This window comes from Thalassophryne amazonica, chromosome 4 (assembly GCF_902500255.1).
Source record: "Thalassophryne amazonica chromosome 4, fThaAma1.1, whole genome shotgun sequence".
NCBI classification, from domain to species: Eukaryota; Metazoa; Chordata; class Actinopteri; order Batrachoidiformes; family Batrachoididae; genus Thalassophryne; species Thalassophryne amazonica.
The window spans coordinates 136,188,084-136,204,988 of record NC_047106.1 but is presented as its reverse complement, the minus strand read 5'-3'; the positions used below and the strand labels follow the sequence as shown (position 1 = coordinate 136,204,988).

The window sequence follows — 16,905 nt, the reverse complement described above, 5'->3', positions numbered from 1 at the left end:
AGAGAGCAACAATACCAATTACGGTAAGGAAACAAACATATAAAACACATACCAACAATGATAAGAGAGCAACAACACCAATTACGGTAAAGAACCAAACATATGAAGGCAACAAACATATAATGCACAAACCAACAATTGTGATACTGAGCCATGAATGTAAAATGGCTTTTATTGTTGAGTCTCAATCATTCTGTATCGATCCTAGACCCTCTGTTTATAATGTGACTTGAATTCATGAATATTTTGGCATTGCTTGAGTTTCACATCCAAACCATTCCATAACTTTGCTCCACATACAGACGCACAAAAAATTTTCCGGGTGGTTCTAACTTTAAATAAAGTGAATTTAGCAAAACCTTTAAGATTGTGATCACACTCTTTGACTGAGAAGAACTTTTGGATGTTACTTGGCAGTGACTTATTAAATACCTTGAATAGAATCTGTAATGTATAATATTTTACAAGGTCATGAAATTAAATAATTTTGATTGCATAAAAAGATTATTGCTATGTTCTAAAAATCCAGCTTTATGTATGATCCTTATTGGTAGTTTTTGTATAATATATAATATAATATAAATAATGGTTGTATTGAACATTGATAATTGTTACCCCACACTTCAATCAATCAATCAATCAATTTTTTTTTTATATAGCGCCAAATCACAACAAACAGTTGCCCCAAGGCGCTTTATATTGTAAGGCAAGGCCATACAATAATGATGTAAAACCCCAACGGTCAAAACGACCCCCTGTGAGCAAGCACTTGGCTACAGTGGGAAGGAAAAAATACTTCAACACAATATGTTAAGTATGGGAGAACTAAGGAGCAATATAATGTACGGAGTGTGTTATGATCGAGAAATTGCTTTACCTTATTCAGAATAGAGAGGCTTTTTGAAATTTTCGTTTTTATGTGTCTGATGAGGGCTTTTCATGTTAATTTACTGTCTATTATTACTCCTAAAAAATTGGTTTTCAGCTAAATTTTCGATTTGGACACCGTCTATGCTTATTTGTAAATTAGATTTAATCTTATAATTACCAAATATCATTGCTTTTGTTTTATTTAAATTTAGTGATAATTTGTTACTGTCCATCCATTTTTTGTTTTACTTAGTTCGTCATTTACAGTATTCATAAGTTCATTATAATTGTCACTACTATAGAATATATTTGTATCATCAGAAAATAATATTAGTTTCAATGATCTGGATGCATTAAAAATGTCATTAATGTACATATTAAACAATTTGGGACCCAACACTGCCCCCTGGGGGACACCACAAGCAACGCCAAGATATTCGGATTTGTAGTTTCCCATTTTCACGTATTGGACCCTATCTGTAAGATAACTTTTTAAACAATTTCCTGCGACTCCTCTGATACCATAATTCTCTAATTTATTGATTAAGATTGAATGGTTAATTCTATCAAAGGCTTTTTTTAAGATCAATGAATATTCCAGCAGCATATCTTTTTCTGTCCAGTGCATTAGTAATTTCTTCTATTGCCTCAATAATAGCCATTGAAGTGGTTCTTTTCTTTCTAATGCCATATTGACCTTCATTTATTAACTGATATTTTTCTATGAATTTTTCCAAACAAGAGTCAAACAATTTTTCTAAGATTTTTGAAAACTGTGGAACTGTGGTTGTCATTTTTGTAAAGTGGTATAACTTTTGCAATTTTCATTTTTTTCAGAACACATCCAGTTTGGAATGACAAATTATAGATATAGGTCAGAGGTTTTGAAATGTTGTTTATGACTTTTTTGACTAATACCATGTCTATATCGTGACAGTCTGTAGATAGTTTGTTTCTGCATTTGTTAAGTGTCTTTTATTTCCTGTTCATTTGTTGCTGAAAGAAAAATTGAATTTATATTTCTATTTATGGTTTCATTAGACTGCAGAATTCCTGGATTTGGGATTTCAGCAGCCAAGTCAGGGCCAACATGTCCAAAAGATTTATTGAAACCATTTACTATGTTGTTCATGTTGTAATCATGAACATTTTTATCAATAAAATAGTCTGGATATCTTATATTGGAGGATCCTGGTTTAATTACGTTATTCAAAATGTTCCAAGTTTCTTTAATGTTGTTTTTATTTTTTTGTAAGATTTCATTATAGTACAACTTTTTACTTATTAGGATGACTTCTGTTAATTTGTTTTTATATACTTTATATCTTATTTCAGCTTCTTTTGTTTTTGAATTAATACATTTTTTATAAAGGCTGTTTTTCTTTTTGCAGGCTTTTAATATTCCTTTGGTTAGCCAAGGATGTTTATTCTATCTTTTATTTTTATGGTATACTTTAAAAGGACAATGTTTGTTATACAATGTGCAGAAAAATTCTATGAAATTGCTATATGCACCATCTACATCTGACTCACTGTAGACTGTGTTCCAGTCTTGTGTGTTTAAACTGCTGTTAAAGGCATTTATTGTTCTGTTCTTATTCGTTTGTGGACTACTTCTACTTCTGTCATATTTAGTTTTTTTAAAGTCACAGTCATAAACAATAAAAACAGGTAAGTGATCAGTGAAATCACATATGAACAGGCCACTTATAACTTGATTTTCAATAATATTCCTAAAGATATCAATTATTGTGGCACTGTGAGATGTTATTCTGCTTGGTTTTATAATTGCTGGATAAAGGGACATACTATACATCGTGTCAGAAAAAGCATCTATTGATTTCTGTTTTTCAGGATTCAAAAGATTTATGTTAAAATCCCCACAGACAGATATGTTGTTAGTACTTATTTCCGAAAACATTTTTTCCATTTGTTCATTAAAAATGTCAATACTTGAACCAGGTGACCGATATACACAACTTACAATAATGTTTTTTTTTTCTTTTTGTTGTATGTTTTGACTGGCAGACATTCCATTACTCCATCTATTGTTAATGACATACTTTCTACAACCGTAAACTGAATTGTTTTGTGAATATATAATGCAACGCCACCTCCTGTTTTGTTTTTCCTGTTTACATAATGCAACTCATAATCATCTAAATCAAAATCAATACCTTTTTCCTTTTGTAACCAGGATTCTGATATGGCAATAATACTAAATGGTGATATGAACTGTTGCAAATATTCCTTAATAGAGTTAAAATTAGTGTACAAACTTCGGCTGTTGAAATGTATGATTGACAATTTGTCGTCCGAAGTCATGACATTTGTATACTGGTCTTGTGTATAGTAGTCACAGTTAATATTTATTGAAACAAGAAAGTTGTTGACCGGGTCAGTTTCATTTTCCTGGTCTTGCTGAAAAGAAACCTGGGGTTGTTCTTATTTTCTTCAATTAGTGATGAGTAGTAAGATGTCCTAGCTTTACGGAGGGCTTTTTTTATAGAGCAACAGACTCTTTATACAGGCTAAGTGAAGATCTTCTAAATTAGTGAGACGCCATTTCCTCTCCAACTTACGGGTTATCTGCTTTAAGCTGCGAGTTTATGAGTTATACCACGGAGTCAGGCACTTCTGATTTAAAGCTCTCTTTTTCAGAGGAGCTACAGCATCCAAAGTTGTGCTCAATGAGGATGTAAAACTATTGACAAGATAATCTATCTCACTCACAGAGTTTAGGTAGCTACTCTGCACTGTGTTGGTATATGGCATTGGAGAACATAACAAAGAAGGAATTATATCCTTAAACCTAGTTACACCGCTTTCTGAAAGACTTCTACTGTAATGAAACTTATTCCCCGCTGCTGGGTAGTCCATTAAAGTAAATGTAAATGTTATTAAGAAATGATCAGACAGAAGGGGGTTTTCAGGGAATACTGTTAAGTCTTCAATTTCCATACCGTAAGTCAGAACAAGATCTAAAGTATGGTTAAAGTGGTGGGTGGACTCATTTACATTTTGAGTGAAGCCAACTGAGTCTAATAATAGATTAAATGCAGTGTTGAGGCTGTCATTCTCAGCATCTCTGTGGATGTTAAAATCGCCCACTATAATTATCTTATCTGAGCTAAGCACTAAGTCAGACAAAAGGTCTGAAAATTCACAGAGAAACTCACAGTTATGACCAGGTGGATGATAGATAACAACAAATAAAACTGTTTTTTGGGACTTCCAATTTGGATGGACAAGACTAAGAGTCAAGCTTTCAAATGAATTAAAGCTCTGTCTGGGTTTTTGATTAATTAATAAGCTGGAGTGGAAGATTGCTGCTAATCCTCCCCCTCGGCCCGTGCTACGAGCATTCTGACAGTTAGTGTGACTCGGGGGTGTTGACTCATTTAAACTAACATTCATCCTGCTGTAACCAGGTTTCTGAAAGGCAGAATAAATAAATATGTTGATCAATTATTACATCATTGGTGGTGCAGTTGAAGGTGCTATATTATTTTTTCTTTTTGAATTTTTATGCTTAAATAGATTTTTACTGGTTGTTGGTGGTCTGGGAGCAGGCATGTCTCTACGGGGATGGCAAGGGGAGAGAAGCTGCAGAGAGGTGTGTAAGACTAGAACTCTGCTTCCTGGTTCCAACCCTGGATAGTCACGGTTTGGAGGGTTTAATAAAATTGGCCAGATTTCTAGAAATGAGAGCTGCTCCATCCAAAGTGGGATGGATGCCGTCGCCTAACAAGACCAGGTTTTCCCCAGAAGCTTTGCCAATTATCTATGAAGCCCACCTCATTTTTTGGACACCACTCAGCCAGCCAGCAATTCAAGGAGAACATGTGGCTAAACATGTCACTCCCGGTCCGATTGGGGAGGGGCCTAGAGAAAACTACAGAGTCTGACATTGTTTTTGCAAAGTTACATACCAATTCAATGTTAATTTTAGTGACCTCTCATTGGCGTAACCAGGTGTCATTACGTGAATTACAATCTTACCAAATTTACGCTTAGCCTTAGCCAGCAGTTTCAAATTTCCTTCAATGTCGCCTGCTCTGGCCCCCGGAAGACAATTGACTATGGTTGCTGGTGTCGCTAACTTCACATTTATCAAAACAGAGTCGCCAATAACCAGAGTTTGTTCCTCGGTGGGTGTGTCGCCGAGTGGGGAAAAACGGTTAGAGATGTGAACGGGTTGGTGGTGTACAGGGGGCTTCTGTTTAGGACTACGCTTCCTCCTCACAGTCACCCAGCCGGCCTGCTTTCCCGGCTGCTCGGGATCTGCTGGGGGACAGCTAACGGCGGCTAAGCTACCTTGGTCCGCACCAACTACAGGGGCCTGGCTAGCTGTAGAATTTTCCAAGGTGCGGAGCCGAGTCTCCAATTCGCCCAGCCTGGCCTCCAAAGCTACGAATAAGCTACACTTATTACAAGTACCATTACTGCTAAAGGAGGCCGAGGAATAACTAAACATTTCACACCCAGAGCAGAAAAGTGCGGGAGAGACAGGAGAAGCCGCCATGCTAAACCAGCTAAGAGCTAGTAGCTGCGCTAAGCTAGCGGATTCCTAAAAACACACAAAGTGAATAATGTGTAAATAATTTAGAGGTGATTCAGCAGAGGGAGTGCTTTAATTAAGGCATGTGAAGATTACACTGTGAAACAAATCATTATCTAGATCAATCTAACTACACAGATTAAACAGCTAACAGATACAGCAAAGCACCGCTGTGCTCCAGAACAGGAAGTGATACAATACCGCAGTGAGAGCCAACCACCAGTAGAGGCAAGCAAGAGTCAGAGGTGATAATGACAATGGCAAATAATGACAGAACAAACAGAGAGTGACACTTTGTTCTGTGCGCTGTTCGAAAAGGTGGGCGTGTCTGCAAACAGCAGCAGCTGTTGGGATCTGTGGACCTGCAAGTCACAGCTGGAGAACACGTACCATGTTATGACGGACATGACCTTACAGCTGTCTACCGTGAGGCACGTATGTGCGTGTTCCTCATGTGGAAATGCATAAAAACATATTGCCTTTGCAATGGGCTGGAGCGAGTGCACAGCGCGCACATTGGCAGGCTGTGCCAGATGAAAAGGACCATCAGATCATGTGTACACTCATCTGGTGATCTGAATGTCATGTCACCCACATCAGCTATAGTCCACATGACGCTGTGTCCTGTGTTGCGCCACTCACTGGACACGCGTGTGGGGCCAGCTGGACATGCTGGGCCAGCAGATGTGGACATGATAAGAGTGCACTGCTTCATTCATGTAATTTCACGACTGTCTATGACCATGGGTCATATACAGAGGAACAGAAGGATCACATTTGTATTGTTCGCTCGATAAGAGAGATTAAATATTAGAAATTGTGTGTATGTGTGTGTGTTTTTTTTTTTTTTACTCGCAGACCGGCACAATGTGGTGCCACACCTTCCAGGTGCTCGCACTGTGTTCGTGCATGCGCATGAACATGCACAAAACCATCGCCACAATATCGTGCGTGCCTGTTCGACCGTGTGTCCCTCCCGACAGCACGTGGAATGTTTTGCAGTTCCCATTTCGTTTTTTGTTTGCGGATTTTCGGCCAGTGCTTCTTTCGCCCAGCTTCGTGTTATGTGTGAAGGGGCCCTTATGTGCACATGGGATGTGTCCTTTTTCATAACACTCTTTTTAGATTGTAATGTAATGTTGTCTTACATTTAGCATAGTCCAGATTCTTTATGCTAATATTGTGCATCTTTCTGCATTGCCACTAAGCAGCACATGTTGGTTGTTGTTTGAATTTCTTTTCACTATTTCCTTGACTTTAGTGTTTTCACCAGAGCCAAGGCACCGCTCGCTTAAACTGGGGGGAGTTTGTCAGCCTGTGGGACAAGATCAGGATGTGGACGGTAAAATAATCAGCTCACAAAACACACACATTCAATTAAACCCAACAGACCACTGAAAGAAAACACCATTACTCTCTCCTATGTCTCAGATTGAAATTGTTTACTGATCCTGGATTGTTTGGAGCCCTTTTTCAGACCAGCCCGTCTGACAAAGGGCTGGACACCGAAACGTTATGTACGTTAAATAAATTCCTTTTTGTATTGGAGCGTTGTGGCTGCACGGATCATTTGGTTTCTATCTTCAGACATGTACTTCATACATACCAGAACCAAAACTTAATATATTAAAAACAAACACAAAAAACCCCACCCACAAATCATGCACTTCATATCCTGACTGACACCATCGAATTCTGTGCACCCTGCTTTGATGATCTCTGTAGCACATACTGTGTTTGCACAGCATGTGATCTGAATTTAGAATTTGCTCTGTCCAAAGGGATTGTATTTATTCTTTTAATTACTCATGGGTGTGTTTGGGGCATAACATGAAATAAACCCATCACAGTGCCATCTCTCATGCACTTGAAGATCTGCTGTGCACTAGTAAATTGGTGCACTGCTATTGAGAAGTCACCAGATTTGACACACTTTAGTTATCCCTTTCAGCGTTTCTGTGGGGCCTGTAACATTGTCCTACATGCTGTAACATCACTGGGAGGTTTTCCTGAATCACCACAGTTGTCCTTAATAGAACTGTGTATCAATTCAAATTTCAAAAATTGATTGAATTCCAATTCTTCAGATTCAGAATAAATTATTTTGATTCAATTCGATTCGATCCGATCCAATCCAATATTGATTTGGGTTAGTGCAGGGTTGGGCACAGCTAACCAAAAAGTTAGCTCCAAAAACCATTAATCCAATAACTGAAAAATGATCTTTTATGACACTAAACCAATAAAAAACTTATCTTTATTACAGATAACCGATAACTTTTAGTATTGATTCAGACGCGATCTCATCAGATTACACTGTCGGCTTGTGATAAACCAATTTCACTTTAAGTGCCGCAGGGGCTGCTGGGTAAATTCAAGGGTCACAAACACAAAAAGAACGCATGAAAAATGAATGAATAAAAAACAAAACCCCAAAAACTGTCATCATCTTTCAAAAGCAGTAAAACACAGTATTAGAAGTCACAGTTTATCTCAGTATTAGATACACCATCATTTAGGAACTAAAAGCTGCTACTTTTTCACGCGCTTTGAACCCTGCAGTTTAAACAATCAAAATACATCCATTAATGCATTGATTGGCAGAGTAAAATACATGTAGAAAATATAAATTCTTACCTGTTAGTTTCAGTGGGATTCATTAAATTCTGAAGAAAATATTCTACATAAAGCATCCTGATTATCCAAAACGGTGTGTAAACGGTAAAGAAAAGTCCCTGCAGCTGCTCCGTGAGATCTCCTCTCTCCCACCAAATCTTGGCGATTAAATTATCCCGTCAGCCACAAAGAAATAAAATAAAATGATGTTAAAATTAGTCCGTTTTGTTTGTGTGACGTCCAAAATGAACCTGAACTACACTACCCACAATGCTCACTGCATTAACCGGGCAATCACGTCTTGCGCTTAATGATGACGTCATCAACAAGCAACAGCCAGTCTGCCATAAACCACTGATCTAAACATGACAGGGACTAAAATGTTTGATTTTAGGGTTTACAAACATTTTTGACTGTTAAACTTTGCTCATTTTACCAAAAAAAAAAAATGCTAGCGGACTGAAAGTTATCAGAACTACATTTATCAGAAGATAATTGGTCCGATGATGGTTTTAAAACTTATCTGAAAATCTAATCTGCTAACAAAAACATTAGCTTTGATAATTATCGGTTCTCGGATTAGCTGCACAGTGCCCACCACTGGGTTAGTGTTATTAAAACAGTTTTTGAGCTGTTACCTAATTGTCTAGTTATGCAACATAATGCTAGTATTACAACCCCAATTCCAATGAAGTTGGGACGTTGTGTAAAATGTAATTAAAAACAGAATACAATGATTTGCAAATCCTCTTCAACCTATATTCAATTGAATACACCACAAAGACAAGATATTTAATGTTCAAACTGATAAACTTTATTGTTTTTGTGCAAATATTTGCTCATTTTGAAATGGATGCCTGCAACACGTTTTCAAAAAAGCTGGGACAGTGGTATGTTTGCCACAGTGTTACATCACCTTTCCTTCTAACAACACTCAATAAGCGTTTGGGAACTGAGGACACTAATTGTTGAAGGTTTGTAGGTGGAATTCTTTCCCATTCTTGCTTGATGTACGACTTCAGTTGTTCAACAGTCCGGGGTCTCCGTTGTCGTATTTTGTGCTTCATAATCCGCCACACATTTTCAATGGGTGACAGGTCTGGACTGCAGGCAGGCCAGTCTAGTACCCGCACTCTTTTACTAAGAAGCCACACTGTTGTTGTAACACGTACAGAATGTGGCTTGGCATTGTCTTGCTGAAATAAGTAGGGACGTCCCTGAAAAAGACGTTGCTTGGATGGCAGCATGTGTTGCTCCAAAACCTGGATGTACCTTTCAGCATTGATGGTGCCATCACAGATGTGTAAGTTGCCCATGCCATGGGCACTAACACACCCCCATAACATCACAGATGCTGGCTTTTGGTCTTTTTCCTCTTTTGTCCATGATTTCCAAAAACAATTTGAAATGCAGACTCATCAGACCACAGCACACTTTTCCACTTTGTGTCTGTCCATTTCAAATGAGCTTGGGCCCAGAGAAGGCGACAGCATTTCTGGATGTTGTTGATGTATGGCTTTCGCTTTGCATGGTAGAGTTTAACTTGCACTTGTAGATGTAGCAACGAACTGTGTTAACTGATAATGGTTTTCTGAAGTGTTCCTGAGCCCACGCGGTAAGATCCTTTACACAATTATGTCGGTTTTTAATGCAGTGCTACCTGAGGGATCAAAGGTCACGTCATTCAATGTTGGTTTTCGGCCTTGCCGCTTACATGTAGAAAGTTCTGCAGATTCTCTGAATCTTCTGATTATATTATGGACTGTAGATGATGGAATCCCTAAATTCCTTGCAACTGAATGTTGAGAAACATTGTTCTTAAACTGTTGGACTATTTTTTTCACGCAGTTGTTCACAAAGTGGTGATCCTCACTCCATCTTTGCTTGTGAATGGCTGAGCCTTTTGGGGATGCTCCTTTTATACCCAAACATGACACTCACCTGTTTCCAATTAGGTGTTCTTTGAGCATTCATCAACTTTCCAAGTCTTTTGTTGCCCCGTCCCAACTTTTTTGAAATGTGTTGCAGGCATCCATTTCAAAATGAGCAAATATTTGCACAAAAACAAAGTTCATCAGTTTGAACATTACAGTAGTGTTCAGAATAATAGTAGTGCTATGTGACTAAAAAGATTAATCCAGGTTTTAAGTATATTTCTTATTGTTACATGGGAAACAAGGTACCAGTAGATTTAGTAGATTCTCACAAATCCAACAAGACCAAGCATTCATGATATGCACACTCTTAAGGCTGTGAAATTGGGCTATTAGTAAAAAAAAAAAAAAAGTAGAAAGGGGGGTGTTCACAATAATAGTAGCATCTGCTGTTGACGCTACAAACTCTAAACTATTATGTTCAAACTGCTTTTTTAGCAATCCTGTGAATCACTAAACTAGTATTTAGTTGTATAACCACAGTTTTTCATGATTTCTTCACATCTGCGAGGCATTAATTTTGTTGGTTTGGAACCAAGATTTTGCTCATTTACTAGTGTGGCCAAGTGGTTAATGCGCTTGGTTTCAGTTCAGAAGGCTCCGGGTTCAAATCCCACCCCTGCCACATTTCTCCATGTAATGTGGAGTTGCGTCAGGAAGGGCATCCGGCGTAAAACCTGTGCCAATTCAACATGCAGATCCAACTTGGATTTGCTGTGGCGACCCCGAGTGCAAACAAGGGAGCAGCCGAAGGGACTTACTTACTAGTGTGCTTGGAGTCATTGTCTTGTTGAAACACCCATTTCAAGGGCATGTCCTCTTCAGCATAAGGCAACATGACCACTTCAAGTATTTTGACATATCCAAACTGATCCATGATACCTGGTATGCGATATATAGGCCCAACACCATAGTAGGAGAAACATGCCCATATCATCATGCTTGCACCACCATGCTTCACTGTCTTCACTGTAAACTGTGGCTTGAATTCAGAGTTTGGGGGTCATCTCACAAACTGTCTGTGGTCCTTGGACCCAAAAAGAACAATTTTACTCTCATCAGTCCCCAAAATATTCCTCCATTTCTCTTTAGGCCAGTTGATGTGTTCTTTTGCAAATTGTAGCCTCTTCTGCACGTCTTTTATTTAACAGAGGGACTTTGCGGGGGATTCTTGCACATAAATTAGCTTCACACAGGCGTCTTCTAACTGTCACAGCACTTACAGGTAACTCCAGACTGTCTTTGATCATCCTGGAGCTGATCAATGGGTGAGCCTTTGCCATTCTGGTTATTCTTATATCCATTTTGATGGTTGTTTTCCGTTTTATTCCACGCGTCTCTGTTTTTTTGTTTTGGTTTTTTTTGTCCATTTTAAAACATTGGAGATCATTGTAGATGAACAGCCTATAATTTTTTGCACCTGTGTATAAGTTTTCCCCTCTCCAATCAACTTTTTAATCAAACTACGCTGTTCTTCTGAACAATGTCTTGAACGTCCCATTTTCCTCAGGCTTTCAAAGAGAAAAGCATGTTCAACAGGTGCTGGCTTCATCCTTAAATAGGAGACACCTGATTCACACCTGTTTGTTCAACAAAATTGACGAACTCACTGACTGAATGCCACACTACTATTATTATGAACACCCCCTTTTCTACTTTTTTTTACTAATAGCCCAATTTCATAGCCTTAAGAGTGTGCATATCATGAATGCTTGGTCTTGTTGAATTTGTGAGAATCTACTGAATCTACTGGTACCTTGTTTCCCATGTAACAATAAGAAATATACTCAAAACCTGGATTAATCTTTTTAGTCACAGCACTACTATTATACTGAACACTACTGTAAATATCTTGTCTTTGTGGTGTATTCAATTGAATATAGGTTGAAGAGGATTTGCAAATCATTGTTGTTGGGAAAGTGTAGTGACACGGACCCACAACAGGGGGCGCAAATGAACGGTCAATAGATGAGCCAAAATATAACAATTTAATGTTGTGAATGTGCACAACGAACATACAGACAATCTCAGAATATCATAACAGTCAATACACAAAGGTGACGTGTGGGCAGGCTCGAGGATAGAAGACGTCTGTCCTAAGAAGAGCCGGAACCACACGATTTCCGCCGCCCCAGAACCTGGTGAATAATGGAGCCGCCAAGTCCCGAATTCCCAGGTGATCACCGTCCCCGACTGTCGGATCTGGTACTGCTGGCGAAGAACAAAGACAGTCAAGTGTGGGTGTGTGTACACCCAGTAACAACAACGGTGGGAATGCCACCTCCACCTCTCACTCAGAATGCTGAGGTATTTACAGTGATCCCTCAGAGGAAAAGAGTGCCGTCCTGCACTCACTCAGCCTCCACAAGAAGAGGGACCAGTACTCCTGCAAACACTCACAATATACAGCTTATTAGAAACACAAATGGCTGAGGATATTACCTCCAATGAAGTATGATATCTCGACAACGAGGTGGAGATGACGTCTGGTCTTTATGGAGTGAGATGATGTTGAGTAGATGGGTGACAGCTGTCAAGAGGTAATGAGCGACAGCTGTCACCCCCGGCTGTGTCCATGGCGGCAGCGCCCTCTCGTGCCTGAAGCCCGCACTTCAGGCAGGGCGCCCTCTGGTGGTGGGCCAGCAGTACCTCCTCTTCTGGCGGCCCACACAACAGGACCCCCCCCCCCCAACGGGCGCCTCCTGGCGCCCGACCAGGTTTGTCGGGGTGTCGGCGGTAGAAGTCGGCCAGGAGGGCCGGATCCAGGATGAAGCTCCTCTTCACCCAGGAGCGTTCTTCGGGTCCATACCCCTCCCAGTCCACCAAGTACTGGAACCCCCGACCCATCCGACGGACGTCCAGGAGCCGGCGCACCGTCCAAGCCGGCCCCCCGTCGATGATCCGAGCAGGAGGGGGCGCCGGTCCGGGAGCACAGAGGGGTGAGGTGTGATGAGGTTTGAGACGTGACACGTGGAAAACCGGATGGATCCGCAGTGAAGCCGGGAGTTGGAGCTTCACTGCGGCGGGACTGAGGACTTTGAGGATCTTGAAGGGGCCAATGTACCTGTCCTGGAGTTTCGGGGAGTCCACCTGGAGGGGGATGTCCTTCGTGGAAAGCCACACCTCCTGCCCGGGCTGGTAAGCAGGGGCCGGGGATCGCCGGCGGTCTGCATGGGTCTTCACCCTCGTCCGGGCCTTCAACAAGGCAGAGCGGGCGGAGCACCACACCCGACGGCACTTCCGCAGGTGGGCCTGGACCGAGGGCACACCGACCTCTCCCTCCACCACGGAAAACAACGGGGGCTGATACCCCAAACACACCTCAAATGGGGAGAGGCCGGTGGCCGAAGACACCTGGCTGTTATGCGCATACTCGATCCAGGCCAGATGGTTACTCCAGGCCGTCGGGTGCGCGGATGTGACGCAGCGGAGGGTCTGTTCCAGTTCCTGGTTGACCCGCTCTGCCTGTCCGTTCGTCTGTGGATGGTACCCGGACGAGAGGCTCACGGTGGCCCCCAGTTCCCTGCAGAAGCTCCTCCAGACGTGTGAGGAGAACTGGGGACCACGATCTGAGACGATGTCGGAGGGTATCCCATGCAGACGGACAACGTGGTGGACCAGGAGGTCTGCTGTCTCGTGGGCTGTTGGGAGCTTCAGGAGGGCCACGAAGTGGGCCGCCTTGGAGAAACGGTCCACTATCGTGAAGATGGTGGTGTTGCCCTGGGACGGCGGGAGGCCCGTGACGAAATCCAGGCTGATGTGGGACCAGGGGCGATGAGGCACTGGCAGCGGCTGGAGGAGTCCTTGGGCCTTTGTGTGTACTGCCTTGCCCCTGGCACAGGTGGTGCAGGCCTGGATATATTCCCGGACGTCTGCCTCCATAGACGCCCACCAGAAGCGCTGCCGGACAACTGCCACGGTCCTTCGCACCCCTGGATGACAGGAGAGCTTGGAACCGTGACAGAAGTCCAAGACTGCAGCTCTGGCCTCTGGTGGGACGTACAGACGGTTCTTCGGACCTGTTCCTGGGTCCCGGCTCCGTGCCAGGGCCTCCCGGACGGTCTTCTCCACGTCCCAGGTGAGGGTGGCCACGATAGTGGACTCAGGCAGGATGGGCTCCGGTGGATCCGACAGTGCAGTTTTGACCTCCTCTTCGTGTACCCGGGACAAGGCATCCGACCTGTGGTTCTTGGTCCCGGGGCGATAGGTGATCCGGAAGTCAAAACGCCCGAAGAACAGTGACCAGCGGGCTTGCCTGGGGTTCAGCCGCTTGGCGGTCCTGATATACTCCAGGTTCCGATGGTCAGTGAAAACCGTGAATGGCACAGACGCTCCCTCCAACAGGTGTCTCCACTCCTCAAGAGCCTCTTTCACCGCAAGGAGTTCTCGATTGCCGACGTCATAGTTCCGTTCAGCCGGGGTCAACCTGCGTGAAAAGTAGGCACACGGGTGAAGTACCTTATCGGTCTCTCTGCTCTGGGACAGCACAGCTCCTATCCCTGAGTCAGAGGCGTCCACTTCAACCATGAACTGGCGGCTAGGGTCGGGCTGCACCAAAACTGGCGCAGTAGAGAACCGTCGTTTCAACTCCTTGAACGCGGCTTTGCACTGATCCGACCAGGTGAAGGGGACTTTTGGAGAGGTCAGGGCTGTCAGGGGGCTAACTACCTGACTGTAGCCCTTAATGAACCTCCTATAGAAATTAGCGAAGCCGAGGAACTGTTGCAGCTTCCTACGGCTTGTTGGTTGGGGCCAATCTCTCACCGCCGCAACCTTGGCCGGATCAGGGGCGACGGAGTTAGAGGAGATGATAAACCCCAGGAAGGACAAAGACGTGCGGTGAAACTCGCACTTCTCGCCCTTCACAAACAGTCGGTTCTCTAACAACGGCTGCAGGACCTGACGTACATGCTGGACATGGGTCTCAGGATCCGGAGAAAAGATGAGAATATCGTCCAGATATACGAAGACGAATCGGTGCAGGAAGTCCCGCAAGACGTCGTTAACCAAGGCTTGGAACGTCGCGGGGGCGTTGGTGAGGCCGAACGGCATGACCAGGTACTCAAAGTGACCTAATGGGGTGTTAAATGCCGTCTTCCATTCGTCTCCCTTCCGGATCCGAACCAGGTGATATGCATTTCTAAGATCCAGCTTAGTAAAGATTTTGGCTCCATGCAGGGGGGTGAACACGGAATCTAACAATGGCAACGGGTATCGGTTGCGAACCGTAATCTCATTCAGCCCCCTGTAATCAATACATGGACGAAGTCCGCCATCTTTCTTGCCCACAAAAAAGAAACCTGCCCCCATCGGGGAGGTGGAGTTCCGGATCAGCCCGGCTTCTAATGAGTCCCGGATGTAGGTCTCCATTGATTCGCGCTCAGGTCGTGAGAGGTTGTACAGCCTGCTGGACGGGAACTCAGCGCCTGGAACCAAATCAATGGCACAATCGTACGGACGGTGCGGGGGAAGGGTGAGTGCCAGATCCTTACTGAAGACGTCAGCAAGATTGTGGTACTCAACCGGCACTGCCGTCAGATTGGGAGGGACTTTGACCTCCTCCTTAGCCTGTGAACCGGGAGGAACCGAGGATCCTAAACACCCCCGATGGCAGGTTTCGCTCCACTGAACCACCACCCCAGACGGCCAATCAATCCGGGGATTGTGCTTCAACATCCATGGGATGCCCAAAATCACGCGGGAGGTAGAAGGAGTTACAAAAAACTCAATCTCCTCCCAGTGGTTTCCAGACACCACCAGAGTTACTGGTTGTGTCTTGTGTGTGAGTAAAGGGAGGAGGGTGCCATCTAGTGCCCGCACCTGCAACGGCGAAGGAAGCGCCACCAGAGGGAGCCCTACCTCCCTTGCCCATCTGCTGTCTAGCAGATTCCCTTCTGACCCCGTGTCCACCAGTGCTCGGGCTTGAAGGGTTAAATCCCCGCTCAGGATTGTGACTGGGAGTCGTTTGGCAATTTGTGTGTGTCTCACTTGAATGTTTTGACCCCCCCTTAGCCCAGTCTCTAAGGGCGAGTGTTGTCGTTTTGGCCGTTTGGGGCAGTTTCTCTGTGTGTGCTCAGTTGAGCTGCAGAGAAAACACTCTCCACGGATCAGCCTCCCCGTTTTGGCCCTGTGCGTTTCCCTAACAACGTCAGCAGGGGGAGCTGTTGCCCCACAAAGCGCTGCGGCTGTGGAGCGTGGGGAGGGCGGCCCCTTTTCGAACCCGGAAGGGAGAGGGGCGGCGCGTATCCGGTCACGTCCTTCGCCTCGCTCCCGACGGCGTTCCTCCAACCGATTGTCTAACCGTATAACGAGATCGATAAGCCCATCTAAATCCCGCGGTTCCTCCTTAGCTACCAGCTGCTCCTTCAGAACCAACGACAGTCCGTTTATGAAGGCGGCGCGGAGCGCAACGTTATTCCAGCCGGACCTCGCAGCCGCGATGCGGAAGTTGACTGCATAAGCGGCTGCGCTCTCGCGTCCCTGTCTCATTGACAGCAGCATTGTTGAAGCGGTCTCTCCTCTGTTAGGGTGATCAAACACTGTTCTGAACTCCCCCACAAACCCAGTGTATGCTGATAAGAACCGTGAGTTCTGTTCCCAGAGCGCCGTAGCCCAGGCGCGTGCTTTACCCCGAAGCAGAGCAATCACATAAGCTATTTTACTAGCATCTGACGCGTACATGACGGGACGTTGTGCGAAGACGAGCGAACACTGCATAAGAAAATCCGCGCACACAACCTCCGTACGGCTCAGGAGGGCTTATGTATGCTTCAGGGGATGGTGGGAGGGGTTGTTGAACCACCACTGGAACGTTTATATCCTGCACAGGGTCGGCAGGAGGACGAGCTGCAGCAGCGCCCTGAGCGCTCGCCGCCATCTGTGCGGAGAGAGCCTCCACCCTGCGGTTCAGGAGGATGTTTTGCT

At 44.0% G+C, this 16,905-nt stretch overlaps 1 protein-coding gene across 1 annotated transcript in view; it reads left to right on the top strand.

Annotated features, from left to right (window-relative positions):
• zgc:85932 (uncharacterized protein LOC405875 homolog) overlaps positions 1–16,905 on the top strand; it is a 146,914-nt gene that overhangs the window by 118,019 nt on the left and 11,990 nt on the right. Inside the window, exon 16 of the mRNA XM_034168645.1 lies at positions 6,705–6,773. Within this exon, the coding sequence (XP_034024536.1) occupies positions 6,705–6,773 (69 nt within the window). The remainder of the gene's footprint in view (positions 1–6,704; positions 6,774–16,905) is intronic.